The following is a 21,544-nucleotide window of genomic DNA, read 5'->3' as shown; positions in this document are numbered from 1 at the left end:
TGTGGACATGGCCCAGCAGGGTAAATATGTCGAAATTAATGGTAGCTGCTGGTAATTTCTTGCTATGTCCCCCAGAAACATACAGGCACCAGTCAGATGTCATCGATCCATACTAGATGTTTTGCTTACAGCCAATCAGCCTCAGCTTCAATCGGACATTCTGGGTCCACTGAAAATATCTATCATCTATGACAGCCTATAGAAAGGTGACCTCAGCAGCTGAGGTGATAAAGGTTACTATAGTTCCCACCTGTCAGTGCTCTGATGCCTGCAGAACCTCGGCCTAAAGGCACAATCCATAACCTATTGGATGAGTCTCTGGGATAAGTGCTGCAAAATGAGATATGAAAACAGAAATGCACTTTCAGAAAGTGAGAAAAGGTCTGTGTGGCAATTTCTTAGTCCTATATAGCCAGTGAAAAATCAGTTCCAATTTCAGGATAGATTTTTGTTTTGCAATAAGCCTGAATCAAGATCACAGTAAAACTTTTTATAAATGTTAGGGATAAAAAGGTAAGCATTCCTGCTTTATCTCTTCTGATGAGAACAAGCAACTCTGAATCTCACGCAATACTTCCAAATGTAAGAGTTTTAAAGTATAGTATATCCAAGATATCACACATATTTTTGTACTACATCCTTTATCTTTCAGTGTGTAGACTTGTGGAAGTACCTTTTCTTGATTTCGTTCCTCACTGATGCTATAAAAGGGTGAAAAGCAGCCAAGGTGAATTTCTCTCCCTTATATCCTTTCATTTATTTTGTCCTCACCTTCCTTGTTGTCACCCTCCTCCTTTTTCTGTTGAGTGACTTTTTTCAGGAGGGGACTGAAGGTATATATATATATATATATATATTTATAACTATATTTATAACTATATAAAGAGAAATCTGGTGAAGGTGTTTGGAAGTAAATAACCTGGCGTCTTGCTGGCTAGCGGCTGTTTATCAGTAGCTGAAGAAGAAGAAGGAAAAAACAGCCCTTCAGATTGACACAATGGCACGCACACCAACAGGGGAAGAGGGCACAGAGGCAGGGAGGGAGGTGAAAAAAAGGGAAAGGAATACAACAAACAGAGGGGAGATAGTCTTGATATCAGGACCCAAATGGGATGGGGATGGGGAGCGCAAATCCCATTGCCCCAGTTTGCTTTTCTAAAAACCTGCTTTACTATCCTTTCTGTGTTGCCTTTTTAAGGATTTGGGGGGCTAAATCCACCAAGAAGGGTACCGATATATCACAAAAAGCATGAGAGCTGCCACTAAATTACAATAGGATATAGTGTAGTTACACTTTTGGGACATTTGCAAACATACAGATATAACACTTACCAGAAAAATCTTTTTTTCCAGCAGCATTCTCGGGCATGGAATGGGATGGTTTAGTATCACAAACGAGATTCTATTCTTCAATTTCAGTTAGGGACTTAACAGAGCCAAGGCCGCTCTTTTGGCTCGGCACACTGTCTCATGTCTTAACAAGGCTTTACCCCCGGCCAAATCTTAAATAAAAACCTTCCGAATCTGGCTCCATACGCCTAACCAGATTGCACTTTGTATGCTTGGGTGTGTAAGCATTTGTGTGTGTCTGTTGTGGATTTGTGAACTGTGTCAGTGCTCATGTTGTGTTGCCGTCTTAAAAAAAAAAAAAAAAAAAAAAAAAACATTTCTTTGCCTCTCCCTCTCTCCTCCCTTTAACTCACCCTCGTCTTTCCTTATACAGCATATCAATGAAGGCCAGATATGTACTAGGGGAAGGAGGGTGTATGTGTGTAGCCGTGCATGGCTGAGCGCACTGTTCAATAGTGTGCAGGCTGGCTGGCTGGCTGGGGCCGTGGCTGGCAAACGGCTGCAGCGGAGACTTCGGCTAGGGCTCTGCTATCGCACCCAGTTATCGTTTCCCCCATGAAGGGCTCCCTTATCACCCCAGCCCAGAGAGGTCTCCCTTCTTCTCCCATCCCCGAGACACACTCCCTCCCCACCCACCCTTCCCCTTCTCCTCCTTCTCCACCTCCTCCTCCTCTTCCCTTGCCCCCCCATCCCCTCCTTTCATATCCACCCAGCGCTCCATCGTGCAACATTCAACCAAGAGGGAGGGAGAGAGGGAGGGGGTTTCAAAGATTCTCTGTCACACAAACACAAACACACACATGAGCACACGCACATACTCCCCTAGTGTACAGCCGTGTGTATGTGCGTGCGTATGCTCAATTTGCCAAAACAGTTTTTCCAGTGTAATTGGGCTTGGGGTACCTGTGTCCATGAGATAGCGCAGCCTCTTCTCCACGCGAGCTGCTCGGGCGTCTATGTGCCTCTGCTCACTCTCCAGTGCAGACAGCTCCCCAACCACATACTGACTGGTGTCTTTGAACGCCTTCTGTCAACCAGAGAGAGAGAGAGAGAGAGAGAGAGAGAGAGAGAGAGAAAGAGAGAGAGAGAGAGAGAGTTAGAAAAGAAAGAAAGAGAGAGAGAATGGTTACGAGAGAAAAGAAAGAGTTCTTCGATACAGCCTTAAGCAGAGACGGCGAAAAAAGGATGGAGGGATGTGACAGAATGAAGGAGGAGAGAAATACAGAGATTGAAAGAAGTAAGAAGGTGACAGACAGAAAATGAAAAAGAAATCACAAGATGTAAAGTAAAGGGAGGAGGGATGCAAGAATACATGTGCAGTGTCTACAGTACGTCCATGTAATAAATAAAAGGCAAGTTTATCATAGTAAGAAATAACACATACAGCTGATCACTAACTGTTGCTGCTTTTTGGAACTTAAATCACTGAAGTCCTTTTAGAAACGGTTCTGTTATTGTTCATGTCTTTTGAAAATAGAAAAATAAAGTATGTTAAAAACCTTGCTCCACAAAAAAGCATCAAAGCTATAGATACTTCAATAGAGGACATGTTCAAGAAAATCTTAATTCCAATTAAACAGTGGTGGGCAACTGGCGGCCCAGGGGCCACATATGGCCCTCCCTCGCAGTCAGTGCGTTTGAAACTATCAAAATGCGTAAAAAATGATTATCTCTTTCATAAAAACATGAAGATAGAAATATTTTTGTAACCATTTTGCTAACTGGCATGTGTTAATAAAATCCATAGAAATCTTTTGTGAGCATCATTAAATTCATTTCTTTAAAATAACCCTCAACTATGTTCATTTATATCTGTTTATCTATCTATCTATCTATCTATCTATCTATCTATCTATCTATCTATCTATCTATCTATCTATCTATCTATCTATCTATCTATCGTTCGTTTGTTCTATACTTATTTGCCAAATCAAAAATAAAGCAGTTGGCCTCTAATAATAAACTAAATATCTCAATCATGAATGACATTAACATGTCAAAAACATGCCAGTGCTCAAACTAATAACTGTCAATTCAAATCTAAAAATTAAACATACATTTTCAGCTAAACAGGTCAGCTCATTTGTGTTTCAGTAAAGGAAAGAGAAATGTGAGAAGAAAGTAAATAAGAGCTGTGTGCCTTAACACTGGGGCTGAATGATGTCCAACAATTTCTAACTCTAATAATTTGTACTGAATTAGAAATCTGTGCAGCTTTGTTATACCTTTATTATCAATGAAGTGCACAAGTAAGATGCTACAAAATTGGATGGCCTCAATAACCAACAAAGATGGCTTGAAAAGGAGATATAGACTAACATAGATGCAGAGATGAAAGAAAAAATAAAAACTTAGCTAAAATCACAACAAAAATAATAATAATTTTAAAATGTCTTTGGTTAGCGTTTTGCTTTGAATAACCTGTCTTGCCATTAGAAAATTGCACCTTAACTGTGCTGTTACAAAAATCTTCTGCTTCATCACAAGATCTGAGTGTGCTAACTCAAAATGCATTAAACAGGTAACACAACTTTGCTGACTGATCAATAAATCATTCACATCTCTAACAGCACTTTGATCTTTAGTATATTGTCCAGTTCTATCTCAAACTGTTGACAGCCACAGCTCAATCTTCAATCAATGCTAATATTCACAGTGACTTCACCCAATAGTCATCACTCACAGAGCTTTAGCCTTTCATCTTCAATGCTAACTTTTTAGGGATGGAAATCCATAATGTGATAATTATCTGGTCTTTAATGGCTCTGTGTTTTGAATATGAAATGAAAAGTGAGAAAGAAAAGATTTTAGGACAAATGATTTCATAAAAACAAACACATATCAAATGACATGCTACTTTTAATCTCTAACACTTATTTTATTTTTTTATTTTTGAGTAATATTCATGTGCAGGTTAAATATTTCCATGCTCCCTCAAACTTAACCTTACATTCAGCTCTTTTTACCCACACATACACACTCTGCCATTTCAGATTAGTTTCACACACAACCCCTAGTTTCTTCATGCTTATACAGCCTTAAAAAGACACACACATCAGTCTATAACCAAATGCTGTGGATACACACTCTATTTCTGACCCCTCTTCACCTCTGTCTCCTGGCTGCTTGCTATTCTCCAAGGAAACTCCTCTGAGTGAGGAAAATGTTTATTCAAATTCACTACTGAGGATGCATCCGAAAAAATATCTCCATTTACTGCTGATGCACTTCATTTTTCTTAATGGGAAGGAGAACTAGTGAGCAGGAGAGAGAGAGAAAGTTTTTTTTTTCATTCCACCCAGGCCAGCACTTTTTTATGTACTCTTTCCAGCATATGAGTGTGCGCCTCTGTGCACATGATTTGTGTAAGTGTGTGTGTGTGTTGATTCCTAGCAGCCCTCCCTCCTCCTCTTTTGCGCGCTCTCGCTCTATCACCATATTTTTCCTTGGCAAATCAATTTTACACATGATCAGCCCACTCCCCTTGCCGCGCTCGGCCCAGCCGTAATTAAGAGGAGGGAAATTACCATATATATTATATTAATGCAAACATCATTCAGCAGGTAATTCTTGGCTGATCGGGATAATGGAAAGGTTGAACACCCATTAACCCTGGGGCCCAGGCACTGGGAGGAGGGTGTGCGAGTGTATGTGTGCGTGCATGAGACTGGGGCGGAGGGTGCAGGGTCGAGGGTAGGAGACGTTTGCTTGGGAAAAGAGAGTTACCTCGTGGTCTCCAGAGACACACAAACTCAAACACACACTGGGTGAAATAACAGAGTCCTTGTAGACACACTCACTAAAGTTCAAACACAGGCTGAGAAGCTTGAAGGACAAGTAGGCACACAATTTCTTCACAGATAGGCACACAATTCTGAATGGAAGAGCAGCTGATATCTACTATTGTTATGATTAAAATGGCAGTCTGTTAGATCAATACTTAACGTCTATGAGGAAAAGAGAGGACAGCAGAGAGGAAGTGTAATTGTGCGTGCGTGGTGAAAAGAGAGGTGGACAAGGTGAAGAGTAGGAGGGGAATTTAAGCATCAAGTCTGCAAAGAGAAGAGCTCGGTGATAGATTCACCAAAGACAAGACAAGAGAGACACAAATAAAACTGATACACAGAAAATAAAAAGGGAAACATGGAGTTATTCAGCGACACTATATCCAACCTCCAAATTTCTTTCATTGTTAATTTCAACGAAATTAAACAAAACTACAACTAAAAAGGGTTAGTTTGTCAACTAACTTTTCCCATGAAGAAGTTTTAGCTAAAACCAGATAAAAATAGTACTTTAATAATAAAAAAACTGACAAAAATCAAGTTTCCTTGCTGATAATGCTTAAGTGCTATGATATGGTGTGTTCAAAATTAATATTAATTTTTAGGGCTGTCAAAATTGACGCGTCAATGCAGATTAATCCATCATCATGATTAATCTGATTAAAAATTTAATGCAATTAACCCATCTACAGTGCAGGGTTACTCAAAATCCCTGAAACGTCTCTGGCAACCCATTTTGGGCAGCTTGTCCAAGTAGGGTTACTGCCGAGCATGCCGCCACATATGTGCATATGGGCAGCTAAACAGCATGTTTTGAGTACAAAAAAAACAAAAAAAAACAAGACAGAACAGTTGACTGACATAAAGTATTATGCACATTCTGCAGGAAGAAGTTTTCTTTTACATCGAAGCACTTCCAGCTTAAAATACCACATTAATGCGAAGCATACGTTCGTCTGGGATTCTGCTAGTATTCTGGCTAACGGATCTGTTTGCGTATGCAAAATGAATAGCGATTAATATAGATTAAAAACGAATGATATTTAATCATGATTAATCTAAATTAATCCACAGCAACCCTGTGATTAATCTGATTAAAAATTTTAAGCATTTGACAGCACAATTAATTTTACAGTATGGCTAACAAAATTAGTTAAATGAAAACAACGTCTTGACTTAATGTAAAGATTAAGATGTAAGGACTTTTTACTAAGTAAAACTGGACTATAAAAGGGGCACTTATAGCCTGGTGGTTAGGTTGCACCCCATGTATGTGGGTGGCCCTGCTTCCTGCTTTTTCCACTGTCCTAAATCTATCAATAAAGGCATAAAAAGCCCAAATATATATCTTCAAAAAAAGCCGGATTTAAATAATGGTGAGTTTCCATTGACTAAAAACTTCAAGAATAAAAATGACCAAAATGGGACTTATACAACAAATTATTTCATTCCAAAAACTAAGACTAAAATGAAAGTAGCAGACAAAATATGAACTGATTTCTCCTTCTGATTTACATTTGTAAGATAATCAAAAGTAAAGCATACAGCTTAAAGTATTCACAAGTTAGCTGGTCTGATCAAAGAACTGATTTATCTTTATTTTTATAGAGTTATTCTTTGCCTGTTAGTCATTGCAGGTTGGGTTGGCATAAAATTATCCACTTGAAGGCCTCTGCAAACTGATTTAAAACACATGACTGAAGAAACAACAAAAAAGAAAAAATAAACAAAAGAAAGGGAAAAAAAAATCAAGCAAACCTCTTCTTCAAATGGCCGGCAGATGTCGAGCTCTGTAGGTGAACCTCCATCCTCTTCAGCCTTCCTCAGGTCCTCTGGGACAGATTTCTGTCTTTTCATCTCTGCAGTGATGAAGAACAGCAGAATTGAGAAAATGGAAAAGGTAAATCACAGTGAGATGCATGTAGAAGTTCAGAGATATGCTGTTTTCTTGATGTTGAACAACCCTACATATGCTGTTAAATTTGGAATAAAAATCATCCTGGCCTGTTTATTTTTTTGGAGGGCAGAAAAGGTTTAAACTGTCCTCCTGCATGACATTTCTATTTAGTTAAGCAAATTCCGCAATGTACGGTTTCTGTACAGCTTTATTGTTGTTTTAATACCATCCGATTTCACTGTATAGACTTTGGGCATCTACTAGCTACAGTATGGATCTCACTCCGCGGTGCTCACAGCCTGAGAGACTCTCGGCCCTCCTTTGTCTGTGACTTGTCCTCACTGAGGAGTGCTCTCAGCTACACTAGCACTCACTGTAGCATATTAATGGTATACTCCTGGTTATCTTTACATGCTTGATTATGACAAAACTAGGAAGAAAAGCAGTAGATCAGTGGCGCCAAACCACACTGTTTGATCTGTGTTGGTATGTATCCCAGTGTCTTCTCAACAATAAAGGCAAAATAAAACAAATGAAGCAAATTTTCGATCGGTCTCATATGGCATGTGACAGGGGCAGCAGCACGTACCTGTGGTAATGACATAACCTGTCTCTGCACTTTATACTAGGATATAAGTCACCCTGGTCTAAAAGCTGCAGCCAACTCTTTTTTTTTTTAAAGATTTATTTTTGGGCATTTTTTTGCCTTTATTAGATAGAGGAGGACAGTGGATAGAGTCGGAAACAGGGTCAAGGGTGGGGGAGAGAGACATGCGGTAAGGGGCCTCGGGCCGGACTCGAACCTGGGCCGCCCGCGTACATGGGGAGCGCCTTTAACCACTAGGCCACCTGCTCCCCAGCAGCCAACTCTCTGGTCTACATGCTGCCTTTTTGGCAGCGTGTACACCAGATTTTAGCTGTGACTGTGGTTTCTTGTGCTTACAGAGTTGGTCAACACAAGGTTTTAATAGTTATATGGTAGTTATTAAGGCTATGACAACTTTAACTTCAATCCCACCTGTGTATGTGACTGATGTCTGCATATCCATAAATGTATAGATAATGTCTCCTTGTGTCAATGTAAGAAGTGCACCTCTTTGTGAATTAATAGAAACCTGATAGAAACTACCTGTAGCCATTGGGAGGGGACAATTTTTTCCCTTTTCAGCATCCAGTAGTTGGGAATATGTGTTCAGAGAATTACTCAGACCAAAACAGGATTACTGTTTTTTGAAAATACAGGGATTAAGTAACTGATAATCCTTTTTCTGCTTTCTTTTGAATATATATTTTTTCATTAAGAATGATTATGGTATATATAGTATACAGGTTTCAAATCTTTTTATATGAATTAGGACCTCAGGAGTTTTGGAATTCTGTAGATTTGAATTGTTAGTGTGGTTAGAAATGACAGGGGAAAAAAAAAGAAAGACCTACCTCACACAGCAGGTTTTGTACAAAAAGCCAGGGAATCATTATGATAATTAATTGAATTGCCACTGCTTGTTGAAATGTTTGTGCATGTCCTGCCAGTAACCTGTTCTCAGGTGTGAATTGCATGCATGCTCGTCAAGTTGTGCTAACATACCTCCCTGGGTAAATAATGCATGCCTTGTGAGTGTGTGTTTGTGCTAAACTGCCCCTCACCTGGTCGGCTCTCCACGTACTGGCTGAAGGATTTCAGCTGTGTTTTCCTGACTGCAGAGTCCTTGTTGAAGACAACTGGGCTACGCAACCTCTCAGTCGCTCTGCGCAGACGCTCTGCTCGCAGCTCCTCTGCATTCTGTTAAAGACAAAAAAAGTTGGCTTAGACAGGTATTACTTTTGATTCACTTGCAATAACATTGATCAAGTTGATAGTGAAGTATTTTTGATATTGCTCTAATACCCTAGGACATATTAAAGACTGTAATGCAGAGACCAAATCATGAATTCACAACAGAAGTCTTAGAAGAAGAAAAATAGAACATTATTAAAATGCTTTGTTTTTCTTACAGCAATATATTTTTTGCCATCAAGCAAAACTCAGTCAAGTAGAGAGATTGCTGAAAGCAAAATATGAAACCACACTCAGTGAAAGGTTCACCACCATCAATGACTGTTTTAGGAAAAAGTTGAGGAAACACATATAAGCACATTTGTTTAACTTTAAATTATTGACTCTGACAAGGGAAAGTTAGCAATTAGTCTGCTTCCTCTCCACATCTTGTCAATTAGTTTGGCAGCCTCCAGCATCCACTTAGATCTGCTCTCAGGCTTTTATTTGGAAAAGGTGTCAGAATTTCACAGCTGCTTTGTGATTATTGTGATCAAACACAAACACAGAGGCACATTCATGCACACATCATTAAAACACATACGAACACATGCATGCACACAAGCTTACACCTGCTGACAGGCATTGAGCTGAAGCTTGTAAAAGTTGATATGTTTGCTACATTATGTGGTGCACTTCTTTGTGTAGACAGTCTAACACACTCATTTATACACACTTTCATTTTCTCCCTCACTCATGAGAGAGACAAAAAGGAGGCAATTAACTTGACTTTCAACAAAACCCTGAGCCAGAAAATATATTCAAATTATGCAAAATGCAAAAAAACGCTATTGTTTTCAAAGTGAACATGTGTTAAAAAGCTACACGCTCGCTTCTCCCACTATCAAAAACGGCATGCAGAAATGCTTTATTACCAAGGCCTCCAAATATGCCAAGCCGAGTGGAAAAGAAACCGACTCGGGGCTAAGATTGACGTTGTGGCAACGTTAATAAGACGGCGAAACGTGTAATAAAGTCGACAATTAGGGCAAACATGTTCCACTGCTTGAGACGGAGTGAGATAGTCAAGCAGGGCGTGCAGAGCGAGGAGTGCTAATAGAGACGGTGCGGGTGGGGAACAAGCTGTAGATGCAGAGTTGTTAGTTTAGCCTCAGATTATTGACTTTCAAAAACAATGGCAGCAATTAGTCCGTTCTCTCTTTGTTTCGTCTATTAGCCTGTCAGCTTCTGGCAGTCTCATCAAACCTTATGAAAGTGAGGCAAATTTATTTATGAAGTCTTATATACAAAATACCCAATTAAACATTTAAAACACAAGACCACAGCTTGGTTATGTGGAGGCTTATTAATTGTGTTGGCATGTAACCTTTAAAGACAGGAATCCAGAAGTGGAAACTAAGGAGAAAAAACTTTGGTGCTTAGGGCCTTTTGTTGCTCTGTCTTTGAAAGCATCTATTTTAGAAAATAACTTCTTAATTAAACTTCAACCCAATCTCACTAAATATTAATTTTCTATTAAGTCACAGCATGCAACCTTGGCACATGCCCCAAGTGACAATTTGTAAACAAAACAAAAAATCAGATCAAAATAATTTCATGTGATGTACTGTAAGGTTTGGATTATAGGTCACATGGGTATAAATGTCAGTTTTGGGGCTTTAACCGTCTTTCTACCTGATGATTTGCATTGTGTTCCGCAAAGTCAACAATGTACAGTTTCTATTCAGTTGTATAGCTCTTTTTGGTATAATCTGGTTTTTCCTTCAAGAGTTTGTACCTCTGGTGCCTGCAGTGAGGTAGTTCAGTTCTTAGCCTGCAGTGATTGTAATGAAGTAACAGACACATAGTACATGCGTCGTGCTGCCAACCTCCTCTGGTCACTTGCAGTTTTTTGAGGAGTCTTTTCAATCAAACCAGCCCTCTGGTGCTTAATTCCCCAACAGCATTAAAATGGTCTGAAAATTATCTAAGTGGTAAAAAGCATTAAAGTTGATGGTCTGTTATTTAGTAATTTTAATGTTCAAGGGGTCCATACTGGGCCCAGTTTTTATTCATGATCTATATAAATAAGTTATGTATTAATGTTACTGACACAAAACTTCATCTTCATGAGGATGATTCAGTGATATACACATGCTCGTCTTCCTCAGAAAATTCATCATGTATGAGATTCCTCAAACGTGCTACAGATTCATGATTTTGTAACCAGAATTGGGGAACATTTGACCAGTGCTATTACGCTATGCACATTTTTCTACTGGATTCTGCTGGCTAATTGACTGATGTAACCTTGTTATTTTGCTTTGCTTTTTTTGTCATATGTATAAAACCCATGATGCTGCTGTCTTGGCCAGGACTCCCTTGTAAGGAGATTTTTATATATTGATGGGAATACTCTTGGTGAATTAAAGGTTAAAATTTACACAACAGTATACCCCTACTTTTCAAATGCAGGTTAATGACCTTATGAGGGAGAAAAGTTGGTAAAAAAGTAGCGCTGATCCCGTAAGCCTTATCTGTGTTGCTGTGTTTAACAGTATGTTTTGAGACATTTCAATCATGTCAGGTGTTCTGCAATGTGCGATGATTACCGCTGTATTCATGGTTGGGAAAGCATGCCTCTGCATTTCATACTGGCTAATTATTTGCACTGGTATATACATTGCAGGTAACTTTGTAGATAAAAAGTAGGTATAAGTCTTACACACTGGATTTTACAGTAGGTTGTCTTAGAAACAAAGTTTCTGTCTCTGAGATTGCTGGGATAGGGAGAGCAAAAAAAAAGGAATATTGCAAGAGCAAGCACTTTATGTAATATAAGTTTATCTTGTAAGAGAAATGCTATTCTGATATCAAACCTAACCTTTCAGAGGATTTCTTCGCTTAAAATGTGTATTAGGTGTACTTTCTCTAAGTGAGCTCAGTGCTCTGGTTACATCCTTAAATAATATAAACTAATAGTTATCAGGTGTTCATTTATTTTCTAAAGCTTGTGTGTTTATAGCCTTTAAAAAGAATCACAAGGGCAGAGTCATCTTCTTTGACCAGCATCAAGCCATTATTCTCAACCATGCATTACTTTAGACTGACATGGTGTTATGTGTATTGTAAGTCAAACTGGTAGAACAACAAAAACACTGACAAGTTAAGGAGTTTGTTTCTAATATGTGCCATAAACACTAACTACTTATGCAGCTACAGCTGTTTAAGGTGGAGTCAGAAGTCACCATTAGACTGATACTGTAAGTATCATATCCAGTTGTCTGCAAGAGCAACAAACACTGATAATTGGATGTCAAAGGACTTATTGGATTAGCATTGCTGTCCCTGTCATATTTTTGGGGAAAATAACATTTTAGTGTGTTGACTGGTAAAAACTGCAAGGCCCTGCAATATCTACAGGGAGCTGTTGATTTAGCAAAAGAGGAAAATCCCGGGGGAAACTGATTAGGACACTGAAGCTGTCTAAGCAATTATCACTGACTATTTAACTGTTGAGAGCCTGACCACTTCTCAGGGTAACAAGTACAGGTTAAACAGTTGTGTTTCTAAGTTAGCAACTGCTGATCCTGTACGATTAACAAACAAACACACAAATGCTGTAATGAAGACTCCTCTGCCAGCCTTCCAGACCTTCTCACAAAATAAAATTGTCTCCTTGTTCACACACACACACACACCCACACCCCACACCCCACACCCTCACACAGAGCACTTGCCCATTTGGCTAACCCTGTCTTCATTTACACTCTGGGACAAGCAGATATTAGGGTACCCTCCTACCCCCTAAATCTTTTTTTCCCTTCTTTATCTCTTATCGCTGCTATCATCACTGCGGCAGCGGTGAGTCAGTGCTTTTGGTGTGTCTGAGTCTGTGAATGTTCACGCAGGGGACCGCATGACTAACGTTGCAGTCTGCTTAGCGTTGCACGCTCTTATCGTGCACTACCAAGGCTGTGCATACACACAATCACTAATGAGAAGAAGAGAGCAAGAGTGTGAGTGATGTTGAAGCAGGTCGTTCCACCTGCCTGAAGGACTTTCAGGGTGCCCAGTGCTCTTAGGACAAAGCTCCTCGTCTTTTTTTTTAATGGACAGAAGATGAAACTCACAGGACTGCACAAACACCCAGATCAGAAGGGATACACACACGAACACATTGGCATGTAAGGAATGAATGATTAATGGCAATTATTTACGTTGAATTCTAAATTATGATGACATTTGTGCTGCTTCCTATTTATTTTTAATCAGTAATATATTTAATGGAACCTACTGAGGGTTCAACGGAGAAGTAGCTGAACATAAATCATGTCTTAATACTGCACGTTGTACCAAATTTAAGAACATAAAAATAGAAATGTCTGACTGTATTGCTCACTTCAATAGACCTATACCTTCAGGTTTACCTAAATTGACTGGAAATACCTCAGAACAAAATCTTTTTCAACAACAACATTTTTCAGGTAATATTGATTTTTAAATGATATATAAAATAAAATTTCAACCGTTAAACCTCCAGTCCATAAATGTAGTAGCAAATCATAATCTTTAGCTCCTATGCAAAGCATGCATATTCCTCACAAGAAGTGATAATAACTGACGGGAGCTTTTGCCATATATACTTGAGATCAGCTCTTCCTCATTCAGTATGCAATGTCCCAATTTGAAGACCTTCTGGGGCCTACTAAAATCCTTGTACAACTACAACATGAGACTGAGATACTAACCATTTATTTGGATTTTTTCCTGTTTCATAAAGAGGGAATTTCATTGCAAATATTTGGAATTCAGATATGTTAAGATTACTCAGAAAGTGTTTGTGAGGTCACAAAGTACAATTAATGAGCCACTCCATTTATTTTGTTTTGATCTGCAAAGACACTTAAATGTTCTTTTCCAATATTTATTACTGTGAATGTACTTGTTTCTCGACAAACTCTTGCCAAGCAATATTAATGTCTCAGAAGACCCTTGTAAATTTAAAAATCAGGTAGTGAGTGGTATTGTAAAATGGTTAAGTGTGTCACCAGTTAGTCCAATACTAGTTGAACTATAACACCATTTCTATATCAGACCAAATAAATGATAAAAAGGTGACACGAGTCAAAACTTCTGACTGTTTCGTTACCTCTGAGACTTAAGATAAAAATCATGATTATTTAAAATTTGACTAACCATAATGTTTTGATTCCAATCAAAGACTCAAATTAACAGTAATATTTTTATTTCAAAGTAGGACTTGTCAATAAATTTTAGCCAACAGTGAGGTAGTGTTTTCAGAGTTTTAATTGCCTGATTTATTCATAAAGGGCTATGATATTTAGAGAATGTTACAGCTTATGTTCCCTCCTAAATATCTGCATAACTTGCAACTCTAATAGCCAGAGAACTGCCATGTAAGGTACTGACCACTAACTATTTATTAATTTCTTCTGACAGGTTGAGATGTGAACCAAGTGGTGATTCTACTCCTGTGATGGCCAAGCTGCAACAAATGCACTTTCCTTTGGCCAAAGAGGACGACGCCTTTTAGGCTTTGAACAGAGGAGGGTGTTTATGTGAATCGATGATCAAAGACACCCTGTGTCACCATAAGCACCGAGGGTTTCACTTCTAATAACAGCCAGACACACATGCACATGCACACACACACTCATCTTATTCCACTTGACATTCAAAATCAATTAAACAGATGTTTAGGCTGGTTGACTACTTGTTGTTGACTCAATATTTACATCAGAAGAAATAGACACATACAGCAGCAACAACCCCCCCTCCCTACATATCCTGTCTGAAAAGGTCACAGTCGATAGACGGGGACTGCTACGTGTTATGTAGAGCATTATGATGTCAGTGTGAGTGTGTCTCATGGCTTAAGCAGACTCATATGGACACAAGAGGGATAAACTATGGTGAAACATGAAGTGGTCCCACTGACTGATGTGTACACAGGGTCATCCAGCTGACAAGGGTCAATTGGACCTGATTGATTGGATGACCCTTTGAAGGTGTGAAGAAAGGAGCAGAGCAAGAGACAGCAGCCCTTTTAACAGTGTATTTCTGTGACAGCGCTCTAGCAAAGCTCCAACATCATTGCCTTAAAGCATTCATACCGATTCCACTACACATAATAAAGGTGCTGCCTTTTAATTCTTAATGTGTTACAGCTTTGGAGAAGCTCAAGGGAGTACAGTGGGAGGTCCTCATACACAGTCACATGCACACACAATCCCGATCCCATCTTCTTCCTGTAACGCTTCTGTTACTAACTCTGAAACCTACACAGAGGGAGGTCAAAAGTAAAGATAAATGCTTTAAATGTAAACAGGGTCTTACCTCCTGGCCCTCTGCAGGGCTGAGTGGGGAGGTAGAGGAGGCAGTGGGTGAGGAAGAGGAGGAGGTGGAGGACGGGGATGAAGGAGAGGTGGTTCTTCTTGGGCTGACCTCCACCAGCTTCTTCAGCTTCAAATCTACATGCTTACTGTTTGTACCTGAGAAAAAGAATGAGAGAGTAATGACTACAAACAGATTAATATACAATGAGAAATCTCTATTGATTATTGAATATCTATTGAATCCCCAATGTACACTCGAATGATCTTTCAAAGTTAAGAGAACGAGGAAGGGGAGACATCTTATTTTGCATGCATGTACACACACTCAGGCAGAGTCATTGATAAGGAACATATATCACAAGCACACGAGTGGATGGAGATACACACTATACTGTATACATATAGATGATGTAAGGCAGATAAACATCTGGACAGACTAGGCAGCCTTAAGTCCTGTTTGAGAGCTCACAAACTGAGTGCACATCGCCTGGACTATCACCATGGTAACTACGGGGCTAGATGGAGAGTGAGGAAACCAGAGGACAGGCAGGGAGACAGTTGACCTCCATTGATAAAAAATGGAAGATAAAAATGATTTAATACACCAGAAAAATTAAACACAATTACAACCACTGAAATGATAATGATGTTGATCTGTGCATTTCACAAACAGATCAACAGATAATAGTTCAGCACTTTATTTCAGCTGAATTAGGTGTCAAAGTATAACTAAACGTGCCTTTTAAATCTGGTTTTCTGTTCAAAAATTTCACTAGTCACTAAATTTAATTCTTACTTGCTATTTGCATTTTGTTTTAAATGTCAAGTCATCTTATTTTGGTATGCTGTTAAAGGTTATCAACAACTTTGAGAAAAATCTTGCAGTAAATGCATAGGTACCAGTTAAAACTCAAGCTATACATATGATACAATCAAACACCTTTTCATCTTGTGCTTACTGATGCTATGGACTATAAAAACTGGTTGTTGCCACTGTTGGGCCACCCATTAGTCTGTGGATAGTCTTTCTGAAACAAAACTTTATGCCACACCATGAATTAAATGGATGATTTAATTACAAATAAACTCAGCAGTTATTATAAATGGGACATATCAGCTTAACAGTCCAAAACTGGACAGTTATGTGGATGATATTGTCTTGAATTACTCTGCTGATTCTGCACTTCTAGCTGTAGAAAAACAGCAAATTGCTTTTAAGAGTCTTCAGAATGCTAAACAGTCTACAACTATCCAAACTCAGTGGTAACAGTATTGAAAGGGTTAGAAGTAGAGTAGAGGTTCTTGATATTTGGTTGAAATAATCATTTACATTAAAACAGCATATTGAATGTCTCAGTGGCAAACTTTCCTGATTGGATGTACACCATCCTACATTACATCCACGCTGAGTTGGATTTCTAGATACCAAATTCGCTCTACTGACTGTTTAAAGCTTCAAGTCCCAAGGGTTTACTCTGAATTTAGCCAATCTGAGTTTAGTTTTTGTTCTCCTAAATTATGGAACAATTTACAACAAAGTCAACAGTTTAGTTTCTCTTGGAAAATTTATGATGATGATCTCAAATCATTTCAATAAAGTGTGCAATTGTCTAACTGAGCATCATCCTTTCTTGGTTTGTTTTAATTTTGTTTTTATTGAACCTTTTTTTTTTGGTACGTCGACATCATCATAGATGAGGGAAACCTCATTGATTTTTGCGGCTTAAATAAAGGTTAAATGAATTGAAAACCCATGATTGTAACAGGCTATAAAATACTTCTTCAAGCACCTTAAGTATCTTACATTACACTCTCTCACGATAGAGGCTGTCAAAACTAACGCCCTTTCTCCTTTTTCCCTCTTAGCACCTCTTTTTATGATGCTTCTAGTCACTCCTTCTCCTTGTTCCTCCCTCCCTATTTCTTTAGTCTTTCTCTTGGTCTTACAGTAGCAGCTTACAGCTTTATTTTGCAGGGACTGGTAACCAAGCTCTCCTACCAGGACAGGCCACTGCACTGAAGAAGGTGAAAGAACAGAAGGGCAACTGTTTCATACCCTAGCGCTTCACACAAAAAAATACATATTGACGTAAAGATATGCAAACATGCACATAATGGATGCATGCAGATGCCAGGGATAATCTTCATTTTGTCAAACATAAGGACATATAATGATCTCAGCTTCAGGAATATTTATGAGGAAAAAAAATTAACAGATTGAAGCGCGGTACAAGCGTTTCTAGTGTTACAATCACCACCATCCATTTCATTTAAAACTACATAAAAAAACAGCACCCACAAGAACAAAAAAGCACAAAGTCACTAATGTTGAAAAGAAAACCAAAAGAGATACAGCACTTCAAAGCAGAAAGACGCATTTGACTGTTTTCATGTTAGTTTCCTCTGGTACCTCACTGTACTTTTGCCTATCTCACATCGCCAGTGAATTTAGGAAGCAAATAAAATTAAATTAAATACAAAACAAAGCAATTAGTTTACCTCTGAAGATTTGTGCAAATGCTTTCCTGAAGATATGATTTTATTTTTGTCTGGGGAGCACTTTTCAGAGTTTATTAATTACCACTTAGAGAAGTTTTTCATGAAAGAAAACAGGAAAAAACAATATGGCAGCACTCAGCTAATGTATTAAGAAAATCTGCCTCCTTGTGTTACGTGCTTAACAGTATGGCACATGTAGGAAGGAGGACAAGTAAATAACAGCTGTTTCATAATAATGCAATGAAAGAAATCTGAGGGACAAAATTAAGTGAAAGAGAGCAGTTAAGCTTATATCTGACTCCCTGTCTTGATGCTTTGTCATTTATGTCATTTGTTCAATTTTCACTTGGCATTAAAACAGAGAATTTTCAAGGAACTGTATAAAGGATGGGACAAGCACCTCAGTATGTTAGTATAGAAAACAGTGAACCATGCAGCATCACACAGTGTCAGCCAGTGGATTTTACCTAGAGAAGTTAGCTCAGAGCTGAGGTTAGTAAGCTCCAGGGGCCCCTGGGTGCTAGAGGTGGCTGGAAGAAATGCCTCCAGTGGCAGTGGGTTAGTAACCAGCACAGATGCAGATGTGGCAGCAGCACCAATATCATCATCGTCATCATAACCATCTCCACCTCCACCAAAATGGAGCTGCTCTTCCTCTTCTCTACCCTTTTCTTCTTCTGCGCCCTTTTCACCATCGACTGCATCATCCTCAAGATGACCTCTCACCTCGTCAAAAATATCTGTGGCTGTGAAGCAAGACAGAGGAATGGAGATGACGGAGGGGTGAGTAGGTGAGACAAGGAAGGAAAAAGAGAAGCGAGGATGAAAAGAAGGGGTGGTAATGAAAAAGAAATATAATAACGACAAGGGAAGTGTAGAGAAGAGGCTTTGGTTAGTTTAAGAGCATATGTTAAATAAATTCAAAAAGTTTCTGTCTTGAGCACCAAAAGGTTTAAATGCTTCAAAGCATATCTCTTGTAAACAACAGCCCATAAAGAAAGCAAAGAAGGGGAAACAGGCAGACCATAATGCAATGCTGGGACCTATACACTGTCAACCAATGACAGCTTAGCTTTAATTCATCTTTAAACATATTTCTGTGTGCAAATACAGCTTAAATACAGATTTTAGATGCGGTCACTGAACTCTTTTCTGGTATCTCAAGTTTCTAGTTTAACATACTATCTGATAACACTTGGCACTCCTTTCTGTGAAAATAATTATATGTGAAAATAAATAAATTGAACTGTTTTTGTTTTACTGACTGGCAGAGAGACTTAAAGGGAGCTAATACCAACAGAACGCAGAATCAGTGCTGCAGGGGCTTTAGGTCTTTAGAGACTGATATTCAAGTGTTATTACAGCATCAAAGGAGACATATTTTACCCTTTTAAGACAAGTTTATTTGGTCTCAGAGGTCCCCAAAATATGCCTGTGAAGTTTGTTGCTGAAAAAAAAAAAGAAAAAAGAACACTCTAGTATAGGATTTTTGCATGTCTTAAAACCCCTCTGTTTCAGCCCTTCTCAGAACGAGCCATTTCTGTGGCTTTAAATAGTAATTAGCTGTCTGACTCCGCCCCTGACCACACCCGTCTCAGGAAATGGATGTGGCACTCCTGATGTTACAATGTTACAGACACTTTTATCCAAAGTTAAGGACCTGACTGGGATTTGAACCATCAATCTCCTAGATCAAAGTCAGCAGGGTAACCAACTGAGCTATCCAGCATCTCAGCTGGCAACTGAGAGGAAGATCAGCAGACGAGGTCAAAACTGTCTTCCAAGTTGGGGAGGGCCAACCAAACCTGTGGGCGGTGCTTACTCCAATGTGACATCATGGGGAAAAATCTGAGAACAGCTTGCTTTCGCACACATTTTCTGAAAGGTGGAGAAAGAGACGGTGGAAGGGAATGGATTTTTCTGGTATTTGAGGGGATTGTGGACAGGCCAGGGGCACATATTTTTGTTAGAAAAGCCTGAAAAAGGGATTTTGCATAATATTTCCCTTTTACAGGGCTTTACATAACATTTTTGCTCACCAGCCACTGTAGCTAGTGGTTTTGCAGAGTTACTAGCCACTCAGCATTTCCACTGGCCTCAATTTTGATGCTGGGATATTAAGTTTTATATGTCAAATTAAGTATGTTTGGTATGAGATTAAACAAAGAATCCATTTTCCTTCATCAACCCGTTCAATACAAGTTCTCCTCTTAAAAAACGCTTCTCCCTGAATAAATGAAACAGTACACCACACTACTCGTACTTCAATATCGGGGAGAGTTGCTGAGACACATGGAGATAAAACTGGAGATATAACTCTTGTTATTTGTCAGATACTGGCACAACATGTTAAATAATGGTTAACTGATTCTGATTTTTCTGGGTCTGACTTTATGATAGTTTTGGCCTACACCAACTCTCTTTCTTTTAAGTAATAAAATTGACAACAAAAACAAATGATTCTAGGATTTTTTTCTGTTAGTCATATTAAGTTTAACATTTTTTTTTTTTTTTTTTTTTTAAATAAAAGCTGCAGCAAGTTTCATGAACTTACTCTCACTCGGACAAATCTCCACTGGAAAATGTTGAGTGTCAAGCCCCCTGTTTTCTCTGTTCTCTTTTAAACTGGTTAACTCATTCATGATTGAAGTGTTTTTTAAGTCTTAAATAAGGCTTTAAAGTGTATTTTATTATCTGTTAGAACAGTAGATGACAGATTGATGCATGAAGTTCATATTTGGAGGATGATGAAACATTTGATTTAAATACTGTCTTTTTAAATAAATATGGAAAAAAAAAATCTGGAATAAATGAAAACACAATGTCTCTATTGTCTTATTATAGCCTATCCATTAATTATCAGCTAATTTATAATATTCCCTGCAAAAATATACATGTCAAGTAATGTAATGTTTAATATCACCTGCACATGCTAAGGTTTAAATCAGTTATGCATCCCACTGTAAACAAATTAAACTGAGGGAATATTAGTTAAGTAAAACTGTAACATAGTGCACACTTATTGTGCCACACGAGAGAGACTCTCACACAGCTGGAGCGCATATACAAATAAACAGTGCTAGCACATCGATCCAATGCCGTTGCAATAAGCATCTAACTCTGGCACTAACAACCAGGTACAGTAGGACTGTGTCAGTGATAATTTCAACCTGCCAATATGTCGAGTTGGAGTCATTCTGCTACCTGCCACAGTTGAATTTCACCCACATTTGGCTTGCTGGTGGGTGTAAATGTCAAGCCCTGATTAGGTATATTCAATTCATTAAGCAATTCACAATGGACATTCAGTTTTCACTTTAACAAGTAAAAAAAAAAATCTAGCTATACCTTTGCTTTGAAAAAAAGTATGATTCCATCTGAAGACGAAGAATAACTGACTGATTGGCATCCATCTATCCATTTGGTTTCATGTGCATCAATGCACAAATATCTGACACACAAAGTGAAATGGAGACCTCTGTTTAATTCCCCTCATTCAAAGATCTGCTGCCTGCCTTTCTTGCTTCAGATAAAAGGAGTTACAACACACAAAAACATGAAAGCACATATTCCATTAAGTCTCCTGAGGGGCTCAATAGAAACAACAGTGTCTCCATATTAGGAACAAAAGAGAAAAACATGTTAGAAGAAACTCAAATGGAGACCTGAGTAGCTCTAGCTGCTTCGATAACCCACCACGGATTAAAACAAAACAATCAGTAAAAAGCGTCTGACATTGCAAGCTCCCTCCTCTGCTATTTACTACTCGCTGGTTAGAGAGATAGAGAACAAAGAGAGAGGGAGGGAGAGTCAAAATAACAGCATTTCCTGTTTTTTTTTTTTTTTTTTCTAATTTGCTAGCTACGATGCGGAGCGTGCTTGCAAGCACCGTTCCTGC

The 21,544-nt window shown here is 38.7% G+C and overlaps 1 protein-coding gene across 5 annotated transcripts in view; it reads right to left on the bottom strand.

The window, feature by feature from the left end:
• Window positions 1-21,544, bottom strand: part of ehbp1 (EH domain binding protein 1) — a 208,616-nt gene that overhangs the window by 42,739 nt on the left and 144,333 nt on the right. Inside the window, exons 17-21 of one of the 5 annotated variants that reach the window (XM_041789429.1) lie at window positions 18,114-18,392; window positions 15,149-15,303; window positions 8,680-8,815; window positions 6,894-6,994; window positions 2,254-2,377 (exon numbers count right to left, since the gene is read on the bottom strand). In XM_041789429.1, the coding sequence (XP_041645363.1) occupies window positions 2,254-2,377; window positions 6,894-6,994; window positions 8,680-8,815; window positions 15,149-15,303; window positions 18,114-18,392 (795 nt within the window). The remainder of the gene's footprint in view (window positions 1-2,253; window positions 2,378-6,893; window positions 6,995-8,679; window positions 8,816-15,148; window positions 15,304-18,113; window positions 18,393-21,544) is intronic. The other 4 variants (XM_041789430.1, XM_041789431.1, XM_041789432.1 and 1 more) reach the window with 4 other exon arrangements.

The sequence above is a fragment of the Cheilinus undulatus genome, linkage group 6 (genome assembly GCF_018320785.1).
Source record: "Cheilinus undulatus linkage group 6, ASM1832078v1, whole genome shotgun sequence".
NCBI classification, from domain to species: domain Eukaryota; kingdom Metazoa; phylum Chordata; class Actinopteri; order Labriformes; family Labridae; genus Cheilinus; species Cheilinus undulatus.
This window is presented reverse-complemented; position numbering and strand designations above follow the sequence as displayed.